Consider the following 24,710-nt stretch of genomic DNA (forward strand, 5'->3'; position numbering starts at 1 on the left):
CGTTGTGGGAAACCGTGGTCACGGCATAAAAATAAAGAAGAAACAAGATGGCAAGCTACCTGGTCAGCATTTCTATGCTTCCCATCCTTTTCCCGTCTATATTCCGACTTCCCAGCTCTGAGGCAGGCCTGTTCCTTTAAGAGGCTGGTCCTAACACTCAGAGGCATGTCCCGCTGCTGCTCTTTCCTTTTGGTGCCCCCCCTCCCCTCCCCTCCAAGCACATTTCACTAAACTTTCAGCTCAGCTTGCTCACTCACTCCGGAGTGTGAGGGATAAACCCAGCAGCCTCCCTCCCTCTCGCTCTCTCTTTCTCTCTCCACCAGCAAGGAGACTGGTTCGGCTCTCACATCTGTAAGTAGAGGATTTCTGGAATGAGGAAGAGGGTTGGTTTAAAAGGGTGGGAGAGGGAGAAGGACAAATACCCTGGACGAGTAGACCAGCACCCTCCGCTAGGTCTCTGCTTTGCATCTCACCAGCGGGAGAGCATAGCAGAGGCAGGATTCGAACTTCGCGTTGTGTGCGCGTGTGGGGGAGACTTCTCTAAGCAATGCTGCAGAAACTTCTTTTTCGAGGCAAGGCTGCAGGGAGAAGGCAGACCCTTGGGCGAACAGCAACTTGGAGGTATTTGGCATGCGGGAAATACGGGCAGGTTTCAAAAGATGGGCAGGAAGGGGGGGGGGAGAAGAAAAGCTCAGTGGGTGTAAGACAGCCCGTATTGAAATGACAGGGCGCTCTTCCCAATGCGGCGCCAGGTGTGTTGGACTATCATTCCTATCATCCCCAGTCAGCATGGGAGTTGTAGTCCAACACATCTGGAGGGCCCCTGACTTGGGAGAAGGTTGCCATAGGGGGAGATGAGGGCACCGTCCTGATAAGGTGTGGACATTGCAGAGCATCAAGAGAAATGAATTCAGTTACTTTTCTAGATTTAATAAGATGATGATGATATTAAAAATTTACTAGTTTGCCCCTTTTTACATCTTTTTGCACCTTGTCTTCTCTTTTTTTGTGCTTTATGTCAATGTTAGATAGGATATGCAGGGTTCTGGATGATGTTGGGTCTTCTTCCTCTTCCTCTAAATTATAGACCAATTGAAAGAAGAAACCGATTCGAGTTTCAGCCTGCTACTTGATTTTAAACTCAAACCGATTTAAGCTTCAAAAGGGCCAAGATGTGAAGGAGAAGCGGGGCGTGCATCCTGGCTAATTTTTACCCTCACATCAAGAACTGGTTTAGGCTGCAATCTTGGTATAGATGCTTGCCTGGGGCTATGTTCCATTGAATTCGATGGGGTTTAGTTTTGAGTTGCCAGGCATAGATGACTGCACAGGCTGATTGAAGCCTTGAGTAGGAAACTTGCCCAAACTAATGCTGAAGGAAGGAAATGAACATAGGATGGGAAAGCATTTAAACAAGTTGAAAAGCACATATTTTAAAGGAGGGGATGACTGGCTTTGGTTTAGCAGAGATGGAACCAGCATGAAATAGGGTTCCATCGAGGGATCCCCCTTTGCAGCGTCCCCAAAATGTGCATCTGGTAGTCAAGAAAGAGCAGTGACAAAATTGATTTCTGTCTTGAGGAGGGAATGAATGCAGGAGAAAGCATACAGAAATCAATATATGAAACAAGAACAATCCTAATAGCTATAAGAAGAGTTTTCATAAAATGGTAGAGTTGGAAGACTTCATCCATTGCTCTTCAGATGGGTGGGTGGGAGACTTGGGACCCATCCTACCCAACTGAGTTGAAGCCTCAGAGTGTTGAGATTGCAGAACCTTCAGAACTGTTAAAATACACTCACAGCTGGCTGGATATTTACAATCCTAAGGTATGTGCTCAGAACTTGCTAAGAAATTCTTTGTATTCTATGGCCAGTCTGGTCTGATAAGTTCTTTTAGTTTTGTGTATGTGTTGTGATGAACTCTGGCAGCCTTCTCCGACCTGGCATTCTGCAGAGGTGTTGGACTACAACTCCTATCATTTCCAGCCCCAGGGAAGGCTGAACTATGGCTTTAAGCAAACACAAGACTTGACTAAGTAAAGAAGATGATCTCTTCCTCTCCCCCTCCCCCTCTCTCCTTAGTCTAATGGGATCTATCAGAGGAATCCTATGCATGTATACTGGACAGTAAGGCCCACTGAGTGCAGTGGGCCTTACTCCCATGTAAGTGTATGTAGGATTGCAGCCTTAAGTCCTTGTTCTTGCCATATGAGTTCAAGGATCCATCAATAGCCCTGCAATTTTAGTTCATGTCTAAATGCTGCTTCTGGCATCATTAGCTTCAGGGAGTTCCAAAAATGGTGTGAGTGACACCTTGTTTCAACAGAGCATCTCCATGAAATATGACTATGTCTTCTACTTTCACACCTGAAAGCTTAAACCAACTCAGATTATGAATTGGTTCTTATCACGAACTAAATCATATAAGGCAAGAAGGGGTCTAAGTATTTTTAAATGAGCAGATAAATCAAGCTTGCCCTGGCTGAAATGTGCAAAATATTCCTAATCATTCATTGATGATGCCGAAAAGCAGAAGACAAATGCATGAAATCACCCTCTCTCTTCAGAGACCAGGAACCACATTTAGCTCAAATGTACCTTTGGGGACCAACCCCCCTTTTTTTTGCCATCAATTTGTATAGCAGCTGCTCTCACAACACAGCTTTGGTCAGGGTATGACCTTAGGGGTCCCCCTGCCCAGCTGAAAATGAATGGGTGACTTTTTCCAGTGCTACCATTCTAGGAAAATGCTTCATATCATTGTGACTGCCGTTATTATATAGATTACTTTTGCTTCTCTGCTCATTCCCTCTTTAATGTAGATATACATTTCATACCGCTCACTCTCTCTTCCTGGAGGCGGAGGCTATCGATGGCTACTAGCCCTGATGGTTGTGTGCGATCTGCAGTATTCGGGGCAGTAAGCCTGTGTGCAACAGTTGCTGGGGAACATGGGTGGGAGGGTGCTGTTGCACCATGTCCTGCTTTGTTGGTCCTTGGCCGATGGCTGGTTGGCCACTGTATGAACAGAGTGCTGGACTAGATGGACCTTTGGTCTGATCCAGCATGGCACTTCCTATGTTCTCTTTCATTCCCAATTCCCTGTTTTACTCAATGAGTGCCGATCATTAGCTCTTGTTGAAATGCACCCTGCTGGATTTAAATGACAGCACGATCCTTTGCATGTTGACTCAGTAAGTCCCACTTTTGTTTCATAGGGCTTACTCCCTATGAGGTTTTTGGCTAAAACTCTGAGCTCCACCAGCTGCAAAATAATGGCTCAGGAGGGTAGAATTAAAGAATAGGGCATCTCTGAGCAGTTTCCACTACCAGATGTGAAAGGTGGTCCACGAACACTGGTCTCATCCTCATGCTGGTGCCCTCCAGATGCATTGGACTGCCACTCTCATCTTGGCTGGGAGTGACGGGAGTTGTGATCCAACACATTGAGGGGCACCCAGTTGGCAAAAGCTGACTTACGCCATCATCCATTTGTTAGTCTTTAAGCTGCCACAAGATTTTTTGTTGATCTTCCCTGCGGCAGACCAACATAGTTTTCCCTGTGGAAGTTGGGAACGCTTGCCAATCTACCGCAAATCACCCAGAGATCTCCCAGTAGATCTTGATCTAGCCTTGTCCCCTCCTCTGCCTTTGGCTGCAATACTTAACTCAGGAATAAACTTCTGGGTTAACCTGTAGAGGACTGAGTTGCTCAATAGGGAGTCCTCTCAGTCTCCCTGAACTGCAATAGAGACGCAAGGGGTAAGATCCAGCCCAAACTAATTTCAGTGAGTGTGGTTTAAGCATATGCACACACACACACACACACACACACACACACACACACACACGACTTAAACGGACTTCACTTGGGTTGGAATTTATCATATATGCTCCGTTGAACCTTAAGGGGGGCTACTTTGGGTTAAGACAATAATGGCTGTGTTAAGCAAGTTTATTTTCCCCTGATTTAACTCTTCTTTCTTGTAAGTGACAGTACAAGGCATGGTGGAACAGAGAGAGTGCCTTCCCCCTCCCTTATGGGAACCTCAATCCAAGGCGACTCCTTAGCATGCCTTTGCAACATGTAATTTGCCTTGTCAATGCTGTTATTACATGATAAATAGCAGTCCATTTATCCATGGTTCCCCCTTCTGTTTTTGCGGTTGTGGTTCTTTGTTGATGTTTTTAATGTGTATGCCCTTCCAGAGACAGCAGCAACAGTTTCTAATGGACAATCTTGTGACAGAAGGATATTAGCGAGGGAAGGAATGGCGGTCAGTGGCATTCCAATTCGAGTTTTGAAACCTGTTGTGTTCAAATGGACCAAGACTTCTTCATGGACCAAGTCTTCTCCAACCTGGTGTCCTCCAGATTTGTTGGACTACATCACTGGCTGGGGGAATGATGGGGGTTGTAGTCCAACACATCTGGAGGCTGTCTTAAGGGGTCAAGGGTTCTCTTTAAATAGGGTGAGAGAATGTAAAGAAATCCATGGCTTCTTTACATAGGAGAGGGACTGTAAGAACAGCCACTGGAAAGGTTGCAAGGGTATCAATGCAAGCCCGGTCAATAGATGAGGGGCACATCTACCCTAAGCAGGATAATCCACTATGAAAGTGGATTATAAAAGACAGGAGCCACACTACTGCTTTATAGTGGTATTGAAGTGCACTGACAACTGTTGGGGCCCATTGACACAGACCATATACTGCTTTCATACTGCTATATCCTGCTTGGTGTGGCTCCTGCCTTTTAAATACCGCTTTCATAGTGCAATATCCTGCTTGGTGTAGATGAGCCCAAGGTTCCGGAGAAGTTTCCTGTATTGGAGGTTTTCCTCTCCTTGTAGGAGAGGTGTTTTTTCCCCCCTGGTGGGAATTGAGTGGCACAAGAGAGCAGAAAGAAAATGGGGCAGAGAAAGGGGGATGCTATAGAAGGTGTAGAAGAGAGTGAAGAGACAAATGATTCAGTTGGTAGCAAAAGGACATAAAAATCACTTGGCTGGGTCAAAATAAAGTCCCTCTAATCCAACGGTGTTCAACCTGGAGCCTGCAGGGCCAAATCTGGCCCTCCTAGGGTGTCAATCAGTGTCTTCTGGGGATTCGCCAGATGGTCATGATGCCTTTCCTTGACCACCAATTGTTCGCTGGATTCCTGTCTTTTGTGTCGTCCCCCCCACCCCCTATTTTGAAATGTTGAGACTTTGTTTCTGGCTGTAATAGATTTAAACTACAATATGCTGGTGCTTTTTGTATTTTGATCTTACCACGTTTGCCGTTTGCCCTACCCGCCGCTGGAATGCGTTCCCCCAAGATCCTCCAGAATTAAAATTGGCCTTTGAACTGAACAAAGTTTGACACCCCTGTTGTGATCTGACAGCGGCAGGCTAGATCTCAGTGGTAACTCTCACAAGCAGGTCGTATCTGTTCCCTGTTCTTTTATCATCACAATCTGGACTGTAATCTAAGGTATACTGCTTTAGAATATGGGGTTTCCACTTTATCCTCTAAGAGCATGTTCCTGGTCAACAGCTGTTCATTTTATAGCACACATCACGTGGGGTCCCATCTCAGAAGTATCTGTTCACTGGCATCTCTATTATCTGTCACTTCAAAAATGCAGAGCAAATTTAGTTGGGGGCAGAGTTGGGGTTAGAAATTTGGACGAAGACTGGGGCAATCCAAGTTGAAAGATACCCTCATCCGTGGAGTTCACTGACTAACCTGGGGGCAGTGAAGTCTAACCTACCTTGCAGGGTTGGTGTGAGGATGAAATGGAGATGCGGATCAAGTATTTCAGCTTCTTGGAGGAAAGGGAGAGGGATATAAATATAGTATAGAAAGGTATAAATTTGGGTCAGTTTCTGCAAAGGGGCAGAATCCAGTGGGAAGAAGTCTTGCACAAGTCCTTTTAAAACAAATGGGGCAGTTTTCCTGTGCAGCATCTGTTAATTTCCACAGGGTTTCTATGGGAGAACTTCCCCTACAGGATTCTGCAAAATGCAATGCAAAATGCAACCGTTTCTGCCACCCTGGGCCCCAAGTTGTAGCATTCCTTCTTCCAGACTGTGGCATGAAGTTGTCAAAGGCATTCAGATTTCTAAAGAATTATACCAGTGTGATAACATCAGGTGGAGGCGTGCATTGTGCTGGTTAGGGGAACACTGGCTCGCTCTCACTGGAGTGCAGGATTCACGTTGCCACTGTGAGCTTTATCACACCAGTGTTATACTGTGCAATAACTGTGAATTGCATGATGCAAAGGACTCCGAAGTTTTCCAGCTTATAATCTGCTTTTATTGTGAAGTACTCTGAAGTTTTCCAGTTTATACTCTGCTTTTATGGTGAAGTACTTCCATGCATTCTACTTTAATTGTGCTGTAAAAGCAAAAGACTCGCCGTATTTTGATACTAGATTTCGAGCATATCATCCAAGTGGCCACTGGGGCACAGGAGCAGGATTTGATATTAATTAAACAAATGCTTACATCTGCATAAGCTTTAAAGATAAAGACTTCAAAATTGGCACAGTAATATATATTAAGGAGAGCTTTAAGCATACCAAATTTGAATCAGATCCGTTGATTTTTTAATGATTTTTTTACATTCCCCCCTTAAACCCACTTCCTGGTATGCAAAGAATCTAGCCGCCCGGTAGCAACAACAAGAACAACGCCAACAGCTTAGCGCTAGAGGCGATAATTAGAGGGAAACAAGTATGTGGGATGAAGCTGTATATTAGTTGAAAGCAGGAATGGTTCCACACTCTATTTGCTGGCTTGGGTGTGTGTGTGTAAAATTATCCATCCCTTTTCCTTTAGCACTGCCACCTGTGGATCCAAGGTCTCTTATCTCTATTTCCAGAGGTTCCACTTATCTATCACAAGGCCCTGGGCAGACTATGACATCTCATTTCCTGGCGTGCATCGGCACACATTGGTGTGCTGCACGAGATGACCCCTACTAGCACATCATGAGAAACCCATAATTTAATGCTCCTGTGACCCCCAAAGCACAAACCCACCCACAGCCAACTGCATCTCTGTGTGATGCACAGCTCCAGTCTTTAGGTAGTTCTAATCAGTCTGCAGTGGCAGACCAGGAGGGGGGAAGTTTTGCACCATTACTAAATCCAGTGGAGCGCTGTATGGAGATGCAGTAGTGCCGGATCTACGCTACTGCTTTAAAGCGCTTTATAACAGTTTTGAAAAAGGTATATGGAGTGTGTCCTGGGCCCCAACAGTTGTCAAAACTGTTATAACGTGCTTTAAAGCAGTAGTGTAGATGCTGCCCAGGAGCATCTCTTCCAGCCCATTCTCTCTCTGCAAGATTCGCTGCTCTGAATGTGCAATAACAGAGTCATAGAGTTGCAAGGGGCTTCAAAGATCATCTAGTGCAAGAGCAGGGAAATGGTGTTATCTCTGATAAGTGATGAGGGATAAGGCAGGGAAGCTGGCAGTTTAGATAAAGGAGCTCTGGAGGTTCAGCATCCCTGGCCTACATAATAGGTGGCCACCAACCCCCCCCCCCCAATCTTTTTTTTCCAGGGCTTCTGCTTCTGAATTTTTTGCAAGGTTAAGATCGGCTCCTTTACACATGCCCTTTTCCGGGATTTTTCTTTCCCTTCCTGTCTATATGTTTCATTATACAACCACCAGATGGCACTGTGCTTTAGCAGAATTGTACGATGACACGCTATAAATGTAACATCATTCAGGAAAATCCTGTACTTTCCTCAATCTTAACAAAGCCCGCCCCCACGACAATGATTGCAAAGCATGAGAGAGGCTCTTCAGGATGACAACATCTTGTAAAGGGCTTGCAAACTACTGTGAGTGAGCAATCACAACAGCACAATAAAAGCGTTGTGTAGGGGGTTGGACTCGATGGCCATGTAGGTCCCTTCCAACTCTGCTGTTCTATGATTCTATGAAAGGCATTAATTGCTCCCTTCCAGTCAGGGAGCACACCCCAAATTAAGACTCAGGCTGCGATCCTATATCCACTTGCCTGGGAGTAAGCCCCAAAGAACTTAGTGGGGATAAGCCTCATGAAACGTAGCGGTACTTTACATGGAGTAAACATCCACAGAATTTGGCTGTTAGGCAGGAATACAGGTGGGCAGATGGTGCCGAGAGCAAGACATTTTTGCTTTCCCCAACTCTGAAAGTCAAAGCTTTTCTGACGTAAAGAGTGACGCATGCCTCCAACTGTAATTCTCAATAATGATCTTCTACCAGAAGTTGAGGAACACTGCTTTCTGCCTTAAGTGTATTAGTTCTGAGTGTAATGGAAGGCATGGCTTCCCACCACTAGAATATTAACGATATTGCAGTGTGGAATGCTTTTGTTCAGGGTTCCAGTTAGCCAGCCATGCCCTTTTCAAGTGTACCCCATTCCGTTCCACCTCTCCACTGGTTTTCTGCCTCTTCCCTCAGACACTCAGCATTCTTCCCCTGCTGAGCAAGGCTGGGGATGATAGGGTTTGTAATCCAGCAAACCTGCAGGGCCCCAGGTTTGGGGAGGGTGGCCTATAGGATTGCTGAGTTTTCTGTTTCTCCGCAGTGGTCATTGGGCACAGTCGATAAGAGTAGGTTTGGATGCTGCAAGCCGGAAGCTGAGCAAGCGAATTTCTGGAATGCATGGCACAGATGGGAAAGAATTGGATGCCTTTCGCAGGAAGAGGGAGAGGGAAAGGTTTCAGGGCTTGGCCAGCTCCCCCTCCTTTTACACACAAGGGCAGTGACAGTTTCAAAAGGAGATTGTAAACTTTGACAAACCAGGAGGCGAAGAAGTCAAATTCCTGAGCTAAATAGTTAGCAGCCGGGCGCTTGATGGGCAGAGGACGCCCTCTGTTGGCCAGCAGGGAGCTTGCAGAGGCGTCTGAGCTTCAGACCAATTCTGCATGTTTACTCAGGGCTCACTCCCTTGTAAGTGTGTTTAGGACTGTGATATTAATGGTACTACATTAATAAATAATTATAATGAGATCCATTCTTGTGTTAGAAAAGGATGTAAAGCTTGATGGGACTCTGACTGCATCGTAGGGTGGCTTTTTGATTATTTTGTTTTCATAATAACACTTGGCGTTTCGTTCTTTCTTGGCTGAACTGTTTTATCAATAGAGTGGCTGTTGACACTTTGCCAAAAAAGAGGGCATGTATCACCCCAAAAGAGGGTAAAAGAAGACTCCAATCAACAGGACCAGAAAAGGCCCTAGTGATCATACTAATGAATAAAGCAATTTGCATTACTTCCTTTTCCAACGCAGGAATGGATATAATTAGTTTTATTATTTTAACGCACTTATACATCTGCAATTATAGCTATGGATGTGGGATCAGAAGTAATGATTCTCATTTAAATATGGGGTAAGATGCCCCCTAATGAAGCTTTACTGTCAATAGGCTGAATTCAGAATTAGTCATACTTAGGCCACAGGTAGACCTAAGGTTTATCCTGGGATCATCCAGGGTTCGCCCCTACCTGAGCACTGGATCCCCTGTGTGTCACCTAGATGAACAGGTTTGGCCCCGGATGATCCAGGGATAAACCTTAGGTCTAGCTATGGCCTTAAAAGAGATCAAGGTGGGCCACTGTTTTGGGCCGTGGGGCCCTTTGGCAGCTTAAGAAACTGTCCTGGGCACCAGCACAAAATGGCTACCATGGACGGCATGGCAAAAGACAAGTAATATGTCCCAAAGACTGAGTACAAGGCAAAAGTGGGCTCTGATCCCAAACACACAACCCCAGTTTTCAGCATCAGCAGAAATCTATTTCACACAGCGATCCAAGCAGCCATTAAGAAAATGTATTAATTTTTTAAAAACAGTGGGAGGTGAAGGACACCTTGGTGAGCACCTGGAAAGGTGTCCAGGTGTGCACAGTACCCACAGTCACCATGTTTCATACCTGTGGAATAGACTCATTGAAATCCATGGGATGTGAGTTAGTGATGACTGACAAGTCCTACTGATTTTAATGGGTCTACTTTAAGTATGACTAAAGCTGGATCCAAGCCCCTGTGTGTTAACCTGGCTAGACAGCTTTTAGCTTTGTATTTACCTGGATGATTTCACCACCCTCCTTTGATTGACAGGCTTCTGTTCTGGAATTTCCTGCAAGGGATGGTCTTCCCTCTGGTAGTGATGCTGCTGCATTTGCACAGTGGCTTCGGCGGCCTCCCCTTCTACAATGGCTTCTACTATGACCGGGTCATGAATGACAAAGGAGATGGCAATGGCAATGGAGAAGGTAGGACATGGGCAGGGAACATGGTCCCTGGACTTGGGGGAAACACTGGGATGGAGGTAGGGATGAAGATGTCAGTTGGTTGATGGTTCTCAGAATTGGGGTGAGCTAGCTAATACCCTGGAAGGCAGAAACAAACTTCAAAGTGATCTTGATAGGGTGGAGCGCTGGGCTGAAAACCACAGAATGAAATTTAATTGGGATAAATGCCAAGTTCTGCACTTAAGGGGGAAAAAAACCCCAAATGTGCAGTTACAAGATGGGGGATACTCGGCTCAGAATACTACAAATGAGAAGGATCTTGGAATTGTTGTAGATCACAAGCTAAATATCAGCCAGTAGTGTGATGTGGCTGCCAAACAAAGAAATGCTATTTTGGGTTACATTAATAGAAGTATAGCTTCCAAATTGTGCATGGTACTTGTTTCCCTTTATCTGACACTGGTTAGGCCTCATCTTGAGTATCGTATCCAGTTCTGGGCGCCATACTTCAAGAAGGATGCAGCCAAGCTGGAGGGGGTTCAGAGGAGGGCATCGAGGAGCCCTATGAGGAGAGACTGACAGAACTGGGTGCGTTTAGCCTTGAGAAGAGGGGAGACATGATAGAACTCTTCAAATACTTGAAAGGTTGTCACACAGAGGAGGACCAGGATCTCTTCTCGATCCTCCCAGATTGCAGGACACGGAATAACGGGCTCAAGTTAAAGGAAGCCAGATTCCAGCTGGACAGCAGGAAAAACTTCCTGACTGTTGGAACAGTACGACAATGGAACCAATGACCTTGGGAGGTTGTGGGCCCTCCCACACTAGAGGCATTCAAGAGGCAGCTGGACAGCCAGGGATGCTTTAGGGTGGATTCCTGCATTGAGCAGGAGGTTGGGCTCGATGGCCTTGTAGGCCCCTTCCAACTCTGCTATTCAATGATTCTATGATTCTATGCAATATGGCTGCAAAAAAAGCAAATGCTACTTTGGGCTGCATTAATAGAAGTATAGCTTCCAAATCATGTGAGGTACTGGTTCCTCTCTATTCGGCCCTGGTTAGGCCTCATCTAGAGTATTGCGTCCAGTTCTGGGCTCCACAATTCAAGAAGGACACAGACAAGCTGGAGCGTGTTCAGAGGAGGGCAACCAGGATGATCAGGGGTCTGGAAACAAAGCCCTATGAAGAGAGACTGAAAGAACTGGGCATGTTTAGCCTGGAGAAGAGAAGATTCAGGGGAGACATGATAGCACTCTTCAAATACTTAAAAGGTTGTCACACAGAGGAGGGCCAGGATCTCTTCTCGATCCTCCCAGAGTGCAGGACACGGAATAGTGGGCTCAAGTTAAAGGAAGCCAGATTCCAGCTGGACAACAGGAAAAAAGTCTTGACTGTTAGAGCAGTATGACAATGGAAGCAATAATCTAGGGAGGTGGTGGGCTCTCCCACACTAGAGACATTCAAGAGGCAGCTGGACAGCCATCCGTAAGGTATGCTTTAAGTTGGGTTGTGAGTTTCTTGGGAGCACTCATGATGTACAGCTTCACCACAAGGAACATGCCTTAGTATAGGGTAGATGACTAATTGTGCTATTGTTAGCCCTTCTTGTCTGGCGTTGTTATCCGACTGCTGCTGACTATTCGGGCCATGCAAAATCATTTTAATCAATGCTAACAAAATGTGTGGAACACTTTGTTTTTGGGAGGTTTGGTCAAGCCTGCCACGAAATTCTGAATTTGTTTTCCGAGAGACTTATATCTTTTTTTATCATGCGTAATGCGTTCACAATATCAGCTTCAGCGTCAAACTCAGAGGCTTCATGCATTGCCCATACCTTCCTTGACAGTTATCAGCACGACACGACCTTTCCTGTAAGAAGTCAATTCTGGAATTTGTTTGAGTAGTACATCTTTGATAAGAGTTAAATGAGCGATTTGCTTTTCTCCTGTAGTCTTTCAATTTGAAAACAGGCATTACCTCACTGCCTATGATTGTATCCAACATAAGACACCAGCTCTGCTAAGGCAATGGCAAAGATTTTTCTTTTTGCTAGTGTTGGAAACATTTGCATGCTTCCTATCCAATGAACACTTCTGATTAAAGGAATGTCAGGTGGTGCTGGGCTTGCAATCATATTGCCTTCACACATTTTCGTCAAAATTTTCTGATCCCAAAGTGCAAATTCATTAACTTCTTAAGACATCGCCTTTGGCATTACTTTATAAAGTCGCGATGTCCCCTCTTCCTCTTGTTCACAAAAGAAACATTGTTTTTTGAAGTGAGATGTTTTGCCTTGGGATCTTGTAAAATGACAAACAGATGAACTCGCCTCTTTGTCAGTTGTTCCTGGACGATTATTTTCTGCCAACAGTCTGTTCAATTTATAACAAGTGTATTTCACATGGCAGTACTTATGAAACTGTGCATTGTTGTTCATCAGATGTTCTACTAATATTGGGTATTCAACCTGTTCTGGATGGGGTTGCACTCCCGCTGAAGGAGCAGGTTCGTAGCAGGTTCATCTCTGTCACTTGAGGCTCAAGTGGCCTCGGCGGCACAGGATAACTTTGCTTCAGTTGTGCATGCTCTGGTAACCTCGAAATTAGATTACTGTGATGCACTTTACGTGGGGCTTTCTTTGAAGACGGTTCGGAAGCTGCAGCTTGTGCAAAATGCAGCAGCCAGATTGATAATGGGAACTAGAAGGTTTGAGCATATAAGACTGCTCTGGCCTGCTTGCATTGGCTGCCTATACATTTCCAAGCCGAATTCAAGGTGCTGGGTTTAACCTATAAAGCCTTACATGGCTTGGGACCACAATACCTGATGGAACGCCTCTCCTGACATGAACCTACCCGTACACTGAGCTCAACATCTAAGGTCCTCTTCTGTGTGCCAACTCCGAGGGAAGCTCTGAGGATGGCAACAAGGGAGAGGGCCTTTTCAGTGGTGGCCCCCCAATTATGGAATGATCTCCCTGACAAGGCTCACCTGGCACCAACATTGTTATCTTTTTGGCACCAGGTCAAGACTTTTCTCTTCTCCCAGGCAGTTAACAACATATACTGAGTTTTTAATTGAGCCCAGAATAGTTGTTTTAAATGGATATTATTGTTTTTATGCTTTTGATGGTTTTAAATTTTTATATTTGTTTTTCATGTTCACTGGTTTTAACCTCTGTCAACTGCCCAGAGAGCTATGGCTATGGGGCGGTATATCAATGTAATAAATAAATACATACCAATGAACCTTTATGAAGGCACTAAAATTTTGTTTCACTAGGGATAGTCTAGCACTTCTAAAGTTTTCCAAATCTGATGACAGTGTTTTATAACCTTCTCCGCTTCGAGTTACATTCGTGGGACATGTTAATGGTTCTTTTCTGCAGAGCGATGCAGAGGTGTGTAATAGAAACAAAGGAAGAATCAACACATACAACGCCCTTGGCTACATCTGAATGATAAAATACATTTGAAATAATCAAAACTGCGGCAACGCAAAAAGCAAAGATTATTTATAAAATATTATTATGTATTATTTTTTATCATTTTTAAAATTTTATTTATTAAACTCCATTTAACAAAGCAGTTTTTTAAAAAGTTAAAAATATATATAAAAACTTACAAGTCAGACAGCGTTTCTAATAAATACACAAACACGATTTCTGTAGTTGCAGAACCGAGCTTGTTTCCTTCAATTTACTGTGGTCAGAGGAAGATTTGTTAAACCAGAGTTGGATGCCACATCTGTACCATTGATGTAATTGAGAAAAGGAGACCATATTTCATTGAATGGGTCATAGCTAAGTTGGCCCGACGAGACTCTGCGGTGGTAGGGAAAGTGTGGGATATAGCCTGCTCTGAAAAATTAACCTACCACCGCAATTATTATGTATTATTTATAATAATAATAATAATAATAATAATAATAATAATAGTACTTAGGAAAATAGAAAGAATGTAATTAGAATGTAAGCCTGTGCGGCAGGGTTTTGCTATTTTATTGTTTTACTCTGTACAGCACCATGTGCACTGATGGTACTATATAAATAAATAAATAAATAATAAATAAACTCTGCAAAAACCAGTGCTAATGGAGAGCCCCATGTCTGGGAAACTGTGGGAGAATTTCTCCTCCCCCTGGAGAAATTTGGTGAAATGGTTTTCAGTGAACAAATAGGGTGGAAAATTTCAGGAGGACAATTGTGCATAGTGATATTTTTTTTCTACCTATTTGGCAATACCAAAGAAGATTAGTTACTGGGTGGATTTCAAATACGATGAAATAATAATAATAATAATAATAATAATAATAATAAATAAATCCCCTTCTCCTTACCCACCCCCACTCTATCCCTCAGCTCCATTTAATGGCGTAAAACTGGTGGTGGAGACTTCCCCCGACACCGTTTTCGCCCACCGTGGGGCTAACGTCACCCTGCCCTGCCACTACCACTTCGCGCCCCAGCTGGACGCCCCGCACAAGATCCGCGTCAAGTGGTCCAAGCTGCGGCAGGACAGCACCAAAGACCGCGACGTGCTGGCCGCCGCTGGGCCGAGGCAGCGCAGCTTTGGGGAGTTCCGGGGGCGCGCGCAGCTGCAGCAGGCGTCCCCCCACGAAGTGTCTCTGGTGCTCGACGACTTGCGCTTGCAGGACGCCGGCAAGTACCGCTGCGAGGTCATCGACGGGCTGGAAGACGAGAGCGGGATTGTGGATCTCGAGCTCCAAGGTGAGCGGGGGAGATGCTGGCTAGAGCTCGGCGGCCGGAGTTGTGTGTAGTTGTGTGCAGGGCTGGTGCTACCATACAGGCCACTCAGGCGGCCGCCTAGAGCGCCAAGCTAAGAGGGGCGCTGGGCGCAGTGCAGCACTCATGCGAGTTGGCTGTGAGCCGGCCCGGCCTGAGGATTCAGCTGGGCCTGGGTGGGTGAGATGGCGCCCCGCGCCCGTCCAGCCAAAGCAAAGCCAGGGCCGCTGGGGTGGGGTGGGGGGCTCCACGTTTGGACTTCCACCCGGAAGCTGCTCTGGAAGGCGGCTTCCGGGTGGAAGTCCAAACGTGGAGCCGCCGCCCCACCCCAGTGTCCCTGGCTTTGCTTTGGCTGGACGGGCGTGGGGCGCCATCTCGCCCACCAAAGCGAAGCCAGGGACGCTGGGATGGGGGTGGGTGGGAGGCTCCACATTTGGATTTCCGGAACTTGAATGGGGTGCATGGGGTCTTTGGGTGAATGCATGTGTTCATGCGTGTGTTTGTTTGGAGTGAGTGATGCTGAGCGTGTGTGTGCGTGCACACGCGTGTGAGTTGGGGATGATTTGGAGGTGATATTCCTATTAAATAATGCATTTTAGACCCATAGACGTTCCTTTCCAATTTGTTTGCTATAATTGGCGTGACGTATTTCTTGCACTTTAAAATAAATTTAGCAGTTTCAAGTTTTGTGCTTCTTATTTTTTCCAGGAAACATCTGTTCTTAAAAATCCAAGTCGGCATTTTCTTTTGGGGGGTGGGGTGAAAGTAGCTCACCTTGCCTAGGGTGCAAAATAGTCTGGCACCGGCCCTGGTTGTGTGTAGATGCTGGAACGAATGAAACGCACACCGGACGGATTTTACAAAATCCGGACGTCCCTAGTAACATCTGGAGGTACTTCTCTTCCTCTTTTAATGAAATTCAAAACAATCAGGAGTTCTGCACAGCCAGGACCAAATCGCACACTTTCGCAGTGTGGAGAACACCGATGGCCCTCTTCTTGATGTTCTAGTCCTAGACTGCCCAAACGAGGGCATAACACGAAACTTGATGAACCTTCTGAGCTGCCAGGAGGCCAATTGAGTGCAGCTTCCGCCTCAAATGTTTCTGGATCACTCTTGCATTTTCTTTGGGAGACTTGGGAAGGACAAGGGATTGACGTTTCTTGAGTAGAAGCTTCCTGGTGAGCCAAGCTTGTAGGGAGGTCCCTAATCAACCCCAAACTACAATGGGGACTACAGATATTATTTATTTATTTAGAGTATTTTTATCCCGCCCCTCAGCCAAAAGGCTCTCGGCGCGGCTTACAATTTATCGATAAAAAGACAGTCCCTACCTTCAGGCTTACATTCTAAAAAAGACATGACACATAAGGAAAAGTGGATGGGGAGGGAAGAGGGAGAAAATAAAAAGAAATTAAGGAGACTGTTTAGGCTGGTAGGAAGGCCCTGCTCCATCCTCTCATCTCCCAATGGAGGGGCAAACCAACAGCTCCTTCTTCTTCCCCACAGGGTGAACATATTAGTCCTGGGGGGGATGGGGGGGATGTCCAACTGAATATACATGCAGAAAGTTATTGTGGCCTTTTATTTTTTTTAAATTTTACTCTTATACTCTAAAAACTCTAAGGGCTCAATCCTATGCATGTTTAAACAGAAATAATAATAATAATAATAATAATAATAATAATAATAATAATAATAATATATTTCTTACCCGCTTCTCCGATTGGATCGAGGCGGGGAACAACAGCAAGCATAAATTACATAAAATACTGATTAAAACGTAGCATACAAATAAAAACATCCTAAGAGCATCCTAAAAGTATCCTCAAATTCTACTGGATAGGCCTGCCAGAAGAGATCAGTCTTGATAGCTTTCTTGAATGCTTAAAGACTGTCAAGCTGACGAGTCTCCTCCAGCAGGCTATTCCACAGTCTGGGAGCGGCAGAAGAGAAGGTCTTCTGGGTAATGGTTGTCAGCCTGGTCTTTGCTGACTGAAGTAGATTCTTCCCAGAGGACCTGAGTGTGCGGGGCGGATTGTACGGGAGAAGGCGATCCTGCAGGTAGCCTGGACCCAAACCATGTAGGGCTTTAAAGGTAATAACCAACACTTCATACTTCACCTGGAAACTAATTGGCAGCCAGTGAAGAAGTTTTTAAAAAAACCCTACAGCCCTAGCATTCCCCAGCCAGCCATGTTTTCTTTTTACACATGCATAGGATTGCATCTTTGATGGTTCACACATGATTTCCCAAAGCTCCGGAAATTGTGCATTTCCCCCTTCCACGCTGATGGCAGCTACTATTAACGCAAAAGGGGGGGGGGGAAATATGCACAATTTCCGGAGCATTTGGAGATTGCACACTTCCCCCTTTTGTGCCAATGCCAGACGCCATTCACGCAGAGGGGGAATGCACAGTTTTGGCAGTGCTCCGCAGAGGCATCCAACTGGCTCTGTGAGAGCCGGACAGGGGGGGGGGGGTTTGGCGTTACACCCCACAAGTCAGTTCCCAAATGTATGTCTGCAGTTTGTAAGTCTGTGGTGAGTTTAGAATGTTGGCCTGAGTGGGTGGGAGAGGAGTGATATATAAGGGAAGGACTGAGGGGATTGCGGGAGACTTTTTAGGTACTCTTAGAGTCTTTAGTGCGCTCTGTGTTTAGAGTACTTAAGTTCTGGGAAATTTGAAGTTCAGGGTAAAGAGTGGTGTCTTTGGAGTGTGGTGTGAACGTAGTTGATGTACAACAACAACAGTTTATTTCGGTCAATAGACCATTCCAGCAAATAAAATTTTTACATACAAGCAAACTGAACATACCATTAACTATTAGCTATTAAAAGTCAGGCGATCATAGAAGATCTAAAAGAAATGGCCAGGTTCAGAAACTTGGCCACTTGCTCAGTGGTTGATTTGTCTATATTACAAAGTAAAAGAGACGTTAAGAATTCAGTTGGGTGACCAGGATAAAATTGTAAAATAGGGTTTAGAAGATAATTTCTAGCCCCTAGATAAAATCTGCAAAACAGTAAAACATGAGATGCAGTTTCCACTTCACTATTGTTGCAGGGGCAGCATCTGTTGAGCACTGGAATTTTATTAAATCTGCCCTCCAAAAGTTTGGAGGGAAGAACATTAAGTCTGGCTAATGAAAATGCTCTCCTGTATTTAGGAATAGTCAACCAGCGTAGATAAGGCATCCCATCTTTACAAAAGGAGGCTGGTAGTCCTAGGGACAGGGGGGGAGCATGGGCCCCGTGCAGCACTCTGAAGGACTTGCATATCTATATCAAACAGTCTCTGTTTCACTACTGATTTGGCACTAGCTAAATCCCTTGATAGTAGCTTTTGGGGGGAAAGGCCTACTGACTTGATTTTACTAGTCATGGCCTTTGCCCAAGGGGATTCAAAATGGTCTAACAGAATCTTAGATACTAGAGAATTAGATGGAGGTGCCAAGTTACAGTGAAGCCAAGTAGTTGATGTATATTAATCAATGCAGATAATAAAGAAAGCTCAAGAGTGATTGTGTGAGGGAAAGGAAAGCATGTATGTGAATGAGTGAAAGGATTGGATGAAAAGTTTCAAAAAGGTTTTAAAATGTTTCATTTGAAACAAAGCTTGTGAACTTTTAAAAATAAATTTTAATTATTTTGTTTTTAACTACCACAAAAATCCCACGTGTCGGTTTGGCATTTATCATCTGAAGTTTACACATTTAGCACCCACGCTGTCAATAATTCACCTCAGCACATATTACTCACAGTGTTTTATTTTATATATTGAAATCCTTCTCCATTTAACCCCTTTCTCCACATAGTTTGGAGGAAGGCGTTTTTTATCCCTCGCCTCAGGCGTATCAAGCGGTGGTGCTTGGCTTGAGCAAGGAGTAGCCGCGGCCAGGTCTGGTGTTCAGAGCCTGTGTCGTGGCAGGGGGTGTCCGCTGCCCTCACAGACCCAGTCAGACACTTGTGACAACCCTACTCAGCGACACTCTGTTGAGAAGTTTGAAAGGACCTCCACAACTACACAGAGTGTAGACCTCCCTGTAGCCACCAGATGTCGCAAATAGCCTGCAACATTCATGTATGTTAACATATTTTCCATTGCTTCACTGAAACCAAATGGGAAAAGATACGTAAGACAACATCTGGCGTATTTTTGATGCATCGAGCTTTGACATGTCTCGTGCATTTGTAAAAATTTGCAAAAATGGCGGGGTAGCTTCAGTTGGCAGGCATGTTTGAAGTTGTCTTATGTACTGTATGTAGCCATTGACCCATCTAGCTCAGTATGGTCTACATTGACTGGCAAAGACTGTGGAGGAACTCTGAAAAGGCAGGTTCCCTCTAATTGGGATTCGTTGAATGGTGGCCAAAAACTCTAAGACATGGTTTCTCTCATTTTAGGAAAAGTTTATTATGAGCAGTCCTGCAGCACTGCAAGGTGGCAACCCTTCGAGGATCCGAAGGACTGCCCACTAGTTGCAGGCAAAGCTAACACACTTATAGGGTAACATCCTCAGAAGCAACAACAGAACTTCCTCATATAATAACCAGTCATAATACAGTAATAAGTAAGCTTTTCAACCAATGATAGGCAAGGATTGATATGCATGTGCAGAGTTCTAAGGACAGGAAAAACAAGACGTGGATGGGTATTGCAATCCTAGAACATATGTTCCTTGTGGTTACTACTCTTCCTGTCCTCACCGGGAGACTCACACTCTGACTAATGTGTCAACACTTCTTGTTGGTTGAGCAAGTATTACTCAATATATTTTCAGTTACAGTTTGGATCAAATTGCTGCAGAACTTAATTTCTAATAGAAGGGGCTTACATCAAAATGGTGGGCACAGATAAAACAGCCCATTCACTCATTTCCTCAACACAACTCGGCAGGGGTTCAGCCAGGAGTCTTTCCCTGGCCTTACCTGAAGATGCTGGGACCGCGCCTGGGACCTTCTGTGTACAACGCATGTGCTCTATGTCTGAGATATGGGCCCTTGCCCTGGTGCTCTGATGGTTTGGATGTTGGCACCTAGTTGATGGTTTGGATGTTGGCAGGTCCATCAACACATCACAACAGTAAGAGGAGCCAATGTGGTGTCGTAGTTAGAGTGTTGGACTGTCTCAGGAGATCCGGGCACGTCCCCCCCTGTGTCTATAAACTCACTGGGTGACTTTGGACCAGTCACTGAGCCTAAGCTATTTCACAGGGTTGTTGTGAGAATAACCTTGAGAGTAGGAGGACCACGAACTCCTTGGAGGAAAGGTGGGATATAGATTTAACAAACAAATAAGCAAACACCACATGTGTCTCTTAAGCGGTCTTCCGTTTGTTCTCACTCAACAACTTTCTGTCCTTCAGGGTTGGTCTTTCCTTACCAGCCTCGCCGCGGGCGTTATGTGCTCAACTTCCATGAGGCCAAGAAGACCTGTGAGGAACAGGATGCAGTGATGGCCTCCTTCGACCAGCTCTTTAAGTCCTGGATGGAGGGCCTCGACTGGTGTAACGCAGGCTGGCTGATAGACGGCACAGTCCAGTACCCCATCACTCTGCCCCGGGAGCCCTGTGGCGGGAAGGACATGGCCCCCGGCATCCGGAACTATGGAGAGCGTCACAAGAACCTCCATCACTTTGATGTCTTCTGTTTCTCATCTGCTCTGAAAGGTGAGCTGCACTGCGCCTTAATTAGCAATTAGTTTTAATGGCAGGCTACTTTGAGAAATGGATGGGAGATGACAGGTTCGGTCATCTCCTGTCTGTCCTGGCCCCAGTTGCCCACATTCTGGTAACATCTAGGATTGACTACTGTAATCCATTGTATATGGGGCTGCCATTAAAGACTGTTTGAAAACTGCAGCTAATTCAATATACATCCACTAGACTCTTGACTGGGACAAGCTGATGGGAACGTAGGAAGCTGCCTTATTTTGAGTTAGCCCATTTATCTCAGTATTGTCTACTCTGACAGGCAGCTGCTTCAAAGCCAATACAACCCACTTCGGTGCAATCTGGTACTGATCCAGATTAGGATTGGAGTGGCCGAAATCTGCCCGCTTTGGTTCAGGATTTGGATTTGAAGCTGTGCACTGCCCTAATTTTAAGCCTGTTTATGTGGTGTCCTGTGAGAGATTGTTAATCTCTCTGAGCTCTTTGTGAGGAAGGGTGGGATATAAATCAAAGAAATATTTATATTGATTGATTCAGGCATGTATAACTAGCTTTTCTTTATAAAACTGAAATCGAAGTGTCTTACTATATAAACGTTCAAATATATGTATAAACATTTAGTTCTAAACAGAAACTTTTCACTCTAAATATATTTTGAAATTACTCTGGTTCTCCATCTCTGCTTTAGGGCTTTTATAGCAAGAACCAGCACTTCGAATTGAGCCCAGAAATTAACTGGAAGTCAGTGCAGATGAAGGAAAACTCGGATAATATATAAGAAAAGCAGGCTCCAGAAGTCAATCTGGGCACTGCCTTTTGCAACGGTTGAGGTTTTCAAACACTCTTCAAAGGTGTATCTGGCAATTTGGGTTTTTACAGCCCTTCTAGTTCTGTCCCATACAGTAAAGTATTTGTTTATTTACTTACTACACTTACATCATTCTGTACTTCCAATGCACTCAAGGCGGGTCACAGTTTAAAATAATAGTTTACAATTTAATAAGCATGATAGAAAAGAGAAAATGGGCATGGGAGAAGGACAACTTTCAGAGGGGCTTGTGGAATATTAAAGATTAATCAATTTATTGTAGCATAAACTTTCATGGAGTTCATCAAAGGCAAGAAGAGTTGGGCTTCAATCGACAAGTGTGTGAATTAAATAACATTTGCAGTGGGACACGAAACCATTGTCCTGATTCATGCCCAAAGACGCACCACGTAAGCGGCCAGGACTTACTTGACCCATCTGTCCATTCCTGGCAGCCATCTGTCCTCCCTGACAGCCGCCATTTTTAATGAAGATGGGGGCTCTCTATTGTCATAAATCGAATGTTGGAAACTTTTGCAGCCATAAGGGGCATTTCCAGGTACAGGGTGCGGGGAAGGGAGTCATACGGGTTCCCAGTCGGCCTTGCACCCAGGAAATTGCAACATCTGACCCGCTTCGGATGTCCAGATCTCACTTCAGATTCGGATCCGAAGTGAGTCAGACCAGGACGGTGGTGCACAGCCCTAGTTAAAATTAGGGATGTGCTCCGCTTCTAATCGGACCATAGAAGCAGGAGCGGAGCGGGGGGCTTCGCCTGCCCTTAAGGCGGAGGCGAAGAGGATTGGGGGGCCGGCAGAGCATGGCGAAGAGGATCGAGGTGAAGGCGAATCCTTCGCCTCAATCCGGAGCTCCGCCGGAAAGGTAAGTGGGGTTTACTGGGCCCTGCCGCTGTCGCCCATGCGGCAACGGCGGCAGGGCCTGGTAATCCCCCCCCGCCCTCCTCTCCCTTACCTGCCTCCGTCTGCGGTCCGTCAGCGTCTTCAATTGAGCCCGTGGTTCCAGCAGGAAGTCTGGGCCGCTTGCGGCCCAGACTTCCTGGTGAAACCGTGGGCTCAATTGAAGATGGCGACGGACCACGGACGGAGGCAGGTAAGGTCCCCCTCTCCCTTGGTCCCTTACCGGGCTCTGCTGCCGTCGCCGCATGGGCGGCGATGGCGGCAGGGCCCGGTAACCCCCCCTATGGGGGGGGAACGGAGCTCCGATCCGGATCCGGAGCTCCGAGCGGAGCAGAGTGGGCACAGGCAGAGTGGGGGCGGGGTGGAGCAGCCTGATCCGAAAATGGCGGATCTGAAAGTGAAGCAGAGTGGGGGGTCCGTGCACACCCCTAGTTAAAATCATGACTCTGAATTGTGCAGGAAGTCTTGGACTTTCCAGCATTGCACTAACAACACATTCTCTTCTTCTGCTAATAGGGACCGTTTACTATCTGGCTCGCCATGAGAAGTTCACTTTAGAAAAGGCCAAGCAGGCATGCCAGGACGACCGGGCTGAAATTGCCAAGGTGGGCCAGCTTTATTCGGCGTGGAAGTTTTTGGGCTTGGACCGTTGCGATGCCGGCTGGTTGGCTGATGGGAGTGTGCGCTACCCCATAATTTCTCCCCGGCCCAACTGCGGCCCACCAGAACCAGGCATCAGAAGTTTTGGCTTCCCCAAAGTGGGGAAATTTGGAGTCTACTGTTACAAGATGAGCTAAAAGCAGGCTGGAAGCAGGCTAGGGAAATTCCCTGCCCTAACGGACATATCTTTCTTTTGCCACCTAGAGTTTATTATTTAAAGGCCAGTCTCTGGGGGCAGTTTGAATTGTCTGTTTGGTTTTTGTGTCTTTTTGTTTTTTGGGGGTTTGTTTTTACATTTTTGTAATGAAAGGGAAAATACTGCACAATCCCGTGATGCAGCATTCGAGTTGCCTTGGTGCTTTCTACAATCTTCTGGCTTCATTGCCCATCTAACTGAGTAGTAGAGAAAACCTGAAATTAGTGTATGTGCGGGGAGGACTTTGGTCTGGTCATGTGGCTATTACGCCTTCTGGAATGGAATTGTGCTGACATCTGAGATTGGACCGCCATTTGGTATACAGTTAGGTAGGTGCCGCCGTCATCTTCTCTCACCAAAGGACTTCCCGGTTCCGGTGTGATGTTCCCAGTCATTGTTCACCTAAGATGTCATCAACCCACAAGTGTTTCCTCCACCCCTTTGGAGGATCCAATGTTCATGAATTTAAAAGCAAACTGGATATTTTCAAGGCTCAGGGCACTACTGCTGTTGCAGTATCACTAGGCTGATATTAAATTATCACAAACGAAGCTTGTTTCTGTCCTTATTGGTTGTTAAGAAGCTCAGGACCAAGAGAGAGATGTTGCAGAAGCTACTGGATGGCAACTCCATTGGCTTTAAAAGCACACATGACTTCCAGTTCTGCAGGTTGTCCAGATGAACTGGGGGAAAGCCGATTTTTCCTCTAACATGGGTTGTCTTGCCTCTAGTCGTTTTGGACAACAACTCCCATCATCCTTGACTATTGGCTGTGTTACCTGGGGCTGATGGGAATTGCATCCAAAATGTCTGGAAGGTACCAAGTTGGCAAATGCCCACCTATGGGGTGGTGCCTGTGATGTCACCAACTTTCTTCCCATCCAATCATCGTTTTTTGAGGGTGAAATAAAGAAGAAATATATGAATCATAGCATATATGCCTTTTCCAAAAATGTGTTTTGAAAACTCAGACAAGTCCAGGTGGAAGGTCAAAATGGAGAGCTCCTCCACTTGCTTAATCAGCTTGTTGGCAAGGGTGAGCAAATCACCATTATGAATGGTATGGATAATTTGGAAAGGGCAACATTTTTCTTCCTCTTTCATAATACTAGAACCCGATAGGCTCATCCCATGAAGCTGATTGTTGGGATATTCAAGACAGATCAGAGGAAGGACTTCTTTACACAGTGTAGAGTTAAACTATGGAATTCGCTACCACAAGATGTAGTGATAGCCACCAATTTCGATGGCTTAGAAAGGGGGTTGGACAAATTCCTGGAGGAGGAGGCTATCAATGGCCACTAGTCATGATGGTTACATGCTACCTCCAGTTTCAGAGGCAGTAAGCCTCTGTACATCAGTTGCTGGGGATCATGGGTAGGAGGGTGCCATTGCAATCATGTCCTGCTTCTGGGTTTCCCATGGGCAGCTGGTTGTCCACTGTGTGAACAGAATGCTGGACTAGATGGACC

General features: G+C 45.6%; 1 protein-coding gene across 1 annotated transcript; it reads left to right on the forward strand.

The window, feature by feature from the left end:
- The first annotated feature begins 277 nt into the window (after positions 1–277).
- On the forward strand, positions 278–23,627 carry HAPLN3 (hyaluronan and proteoglycan link protein 3). Its single transcript, XM_063142261.1, has 5 exons — positions 278–351; positions 10,105–10,259; positions 14,599–14,967; positions 20,352–20,654; positions 22,899–23,627. The coding sequence occupies exons 2-5, from the start codon at positions 10,133–10,135 to the stop codon at positions 23,177–23,179; spliced, it is 1,080 nt and encodes a 359-aa protein (XP_062998331.1). The 5' UTR covers positions 278–351; positions 10,105–10,132; the 3' UTR covers positions 23,180–23,627.
- The last annotated feature ends 1,083 nt before the right edge of the window (positions 23,628–24,710 follow it).

Source organism: Elgaria multicarinata, chromosome 16 (assembly GCF_023053635.1).
Source record: "Elgaria multicarinata webbii isolate HBS135686 ecotype San Diego chromosome 16, rElgMul1.1.pri, whole genome shotgun sequence".
Classification (NCBI taxonomy): Eukaryota; Metazoa; Chordata; class Lepidosauria; order Squamata; family Anguidae; genus Elgaria; species Elgaria multicarinata.

Excerpts from the sequence above, each read along its gene's own strand:
- HAPLN3 (XM_063142261.1), top strand. The coding sequence starts at position 10,133 with ATGGTCTTCCCTCTGGTAGTGATGCTGCTGCATTTGCACAGTGGCTTC. Across the intron at positions 14,968-20,351 it reads TGTGGATCTCGAGCTCCAAG|GGTTGGTCTTTCCTTACCAG; the intron begins GTGAGCGGGGGA and ends TCTGTCCTTCAG. Across the intron at positions 20,655-22,898 it reads TTTCTCATCTGCTCTGAAAG|GGACCGTTTACTATCTGGCT; the intron begins GTGAGCTGCACT and ends TTCTGCTAATAG.